General features: G+C 30.2%; 1 protein-coding gene across 1 annotated transcript in view; it reads right to left on the bottom strand.

Moving 5' to 3' along the window:
• Positions 1 to 1,327, bottom strand: part of HELRODRAFT_187702 (hypothetical protein) — a 2,706-nt gene extending 1,379 nt beyond the window's left edge. Inside the window, exons 1-2 of the mRNA XM_009012541.1 lie at positions 1,050 to 1,327; positions 553 to 664 (exon numbers count right to left, since the gene is read on the bottom strand). Of these exons, the coding sequence (XP_009010789.1) occupies positions 553 to 664; positions 1,050 to 1,095 (158 nt within the window). The 5' untranslated portion in view covers positions 1,096 to 1,327. The remainder of the gene's footprint in view (positions 1 to 552; positions 665 to 1,049) is intronic.
• Positions 1,328 to 2,606: the final 1,279 nt, after the last annotated feature.

Raw genomic sequence — 2,606 nt, 5'->3', positions numbered from 1 at the left:
TTCCATCAACGATAATAGTCCTGGCAATAATTTAAATGGTGATAAATGGTTATAAAGACGTACCTAATCACACCTGCAGAGATGTGGCCAAGCACAATAAGTGTTTTTTCTTAGGCTAGGGTTAAATTCAACGTTACATTTATAAAAATTTATATACTGTAGTCCAGTTACAACAGTGAATTTTGGTAAATGTAAGTAAAGGTAGAAGTTTTTATTCAAAAATTCAAATCAAAAATTCAGATTGAGCACAAAAAGATCGTAAACTTTGTTAAAACGTCCAAATCCTTCTCAAGAAACAATTTCCGACAACTGAATCATTGCCTATAAGACGTACATCATCCACATGAAAAATGACAAGAAGTCTGGTGGCGCTGGTATTCCACGAGGGCGAAAAGAATATTTTAAAAAAAATTCTTTTTTTGGAAAATGGATATAAACTTTGCATAGGCGTCATACCTTCGTATAGTATATTAGCCAGTTGTAATCGGAGAATGAACAAAAAATATATTTCGAAAAATAAAAAAATAATAAGATGAAAATAATATTTGCTACTTCGTGGCAAGCTCAACACCGATGGTGCTTCTGCTGTCCAGGTTAAATTCATTCCAGGCGTATCTGGAGAGCAGGTTGGTCTTGCCAACAGTCGAATCTCCTATCACTACAACTGAGTGTATGAGTGAGTGCATTAGTAAGAAGAAATGAGTAAATAAATGAGTGAATTGATGAGTGAGTGAATGAATGTAGAGATGGATGAACTAGTATAGGAATGAATGGTCTATATAACAAGCAAATTTTTTAGTATTACAACTAAAATGAATAGATGAATGATTGAATGAATGAAGGAGAGAGTGAAAAAATGGGCAATTGAGTGAGTGAACGAAGGAATAGATAAATAAACAAACGAAAGATGGCTGATGCATGTAATTCCTGCCGTTATGAATTGTGAATGAATGAATAATGATTGATTGATCGGATGAACGAACGAATAAATGAATGAATGAATGAGTAAATGAATGAACGAACGAATGAACGATTGCAGGAATATTTACTCTTAAATAAGTAATCAAACGGATCCGTATCCTCTCTACCAGACATGAGGTATTATATTTAAAATTTTACTACTATAAGTTAAATTTGTTTAATGAAAACAAACATTTAAATACAAAAGAATAACAATTTAAACAAATTAACGATAATTTTTATTTAAAAAAAAAAACAAATTTATACAAATTATATAAAATAAATTAAGTTAAAATTCTATTTATTATAACAAAATTAATGTTAGCTATGATAATAATATTAAAATTGATACACATACACATAGCATGAGCGGATTTGTCAACATAAGCACTTGAATCTAATGTTATATATATATATATATATATATATATATATATATATATATACGAAGATAAAAAAAACACACACACATACACACACATGTGTATGTTCTCTATATAGAAAGAGAGAGAGAGAGAGAGAGAGAGAGAGAGAGAGAGAGAGAACTCTTAAATGAACTCAACATTGAATTGAAATTTTCGACTTACTAATCATGAAACAGCTATACCCGTGTAACTTTTTTATGACCAAATTTTACACAGAATCACTCGCACGATAGTTAGCATTTGACGACTGATAAATGCAATGCTGTATATTTAGCTATTTAAATTGCAGTAAGTATTGTTTATAATTAATATTAAATTTTATTTATTTATTGCTTTTATTTTTGCTGTTATTATTATTATTATTGTCATTATTATTATTATTGTTAAATTATCCATTACTTTAATCTTTTAACTATTATAATAATTGATCATTTTATATTTAATTGAAATTTTCATTTATATTTTGGCTTTTGAAGAAATAAAAGAGTTCCCATTATTGTCATAATCTAAAACCAATGTTTAAGAAAAAGATACAATGACTAAGATGTCGAATGGTGACACGAAATGACAGTCAGTTATTTATTACGGGTAATAAATACACACACACACACATACACACACACACACAGAGAAAAATATTACCATCCAGAGAATTTTAACAAATTATTCTCTCTTTTAACAATAGCAAACCTTTTCTCCATTAAAATTATAAATTTTGTTCATAAATTATGTTAATGTTGTGAAGACATCTTTTATTATTTCACCCAATGAATAAACCCCATTTAAAAGTGGACACATCCGAACTTTCTCAAACCTCTAACGAGCATTGTTATCGCAGTGACCGGATTCTAATGCAAACAAAGCCACACCTCTCACATAAAATTACATGCACTGTGTATGTGTTGTTGATGTCTGCTGTGTGTGTGTCGCACATAACAATTTGTCATATCATAATACAGGTAAGTTTAAGTTGAAATTTAAGTAACTTCTCAAAAGAAGTTCCGACGTAATCTTCTGACTTGTGTTGAATGGTACAAATCAAAACAATGACAAACTGTTGGATAGCTGAAAATATCGAATGAGACACGACACACCACACCACACGAATACGTACTGATCAATTTGACAAACATAGCCAGTTTTACATCGTATGTACAACTGGGTTGCAACTGAATGCAATGTACGCGTGTGTGTTTGTGTGTGTGTGTGTACACACACACT

The sequence above is a fragment of the Helobdella robusta genome (assembly GCF_000326865.2).
Source record: "Helobdella robusta unplaced genomic scaffold HELROscaffold_109, whole genome shotgun sequence".
In the NCBI taxonomy this organism is placed as follows: Eukaryota; Metazoa; Annelida; class Clitellata; order Rhynchobdellida; family Glossiphoniidae; genus Helobdella; species Helobdella robusta.
This window is presented reverse-complemented; position numbering and strand designations above follow the sequence as displayed.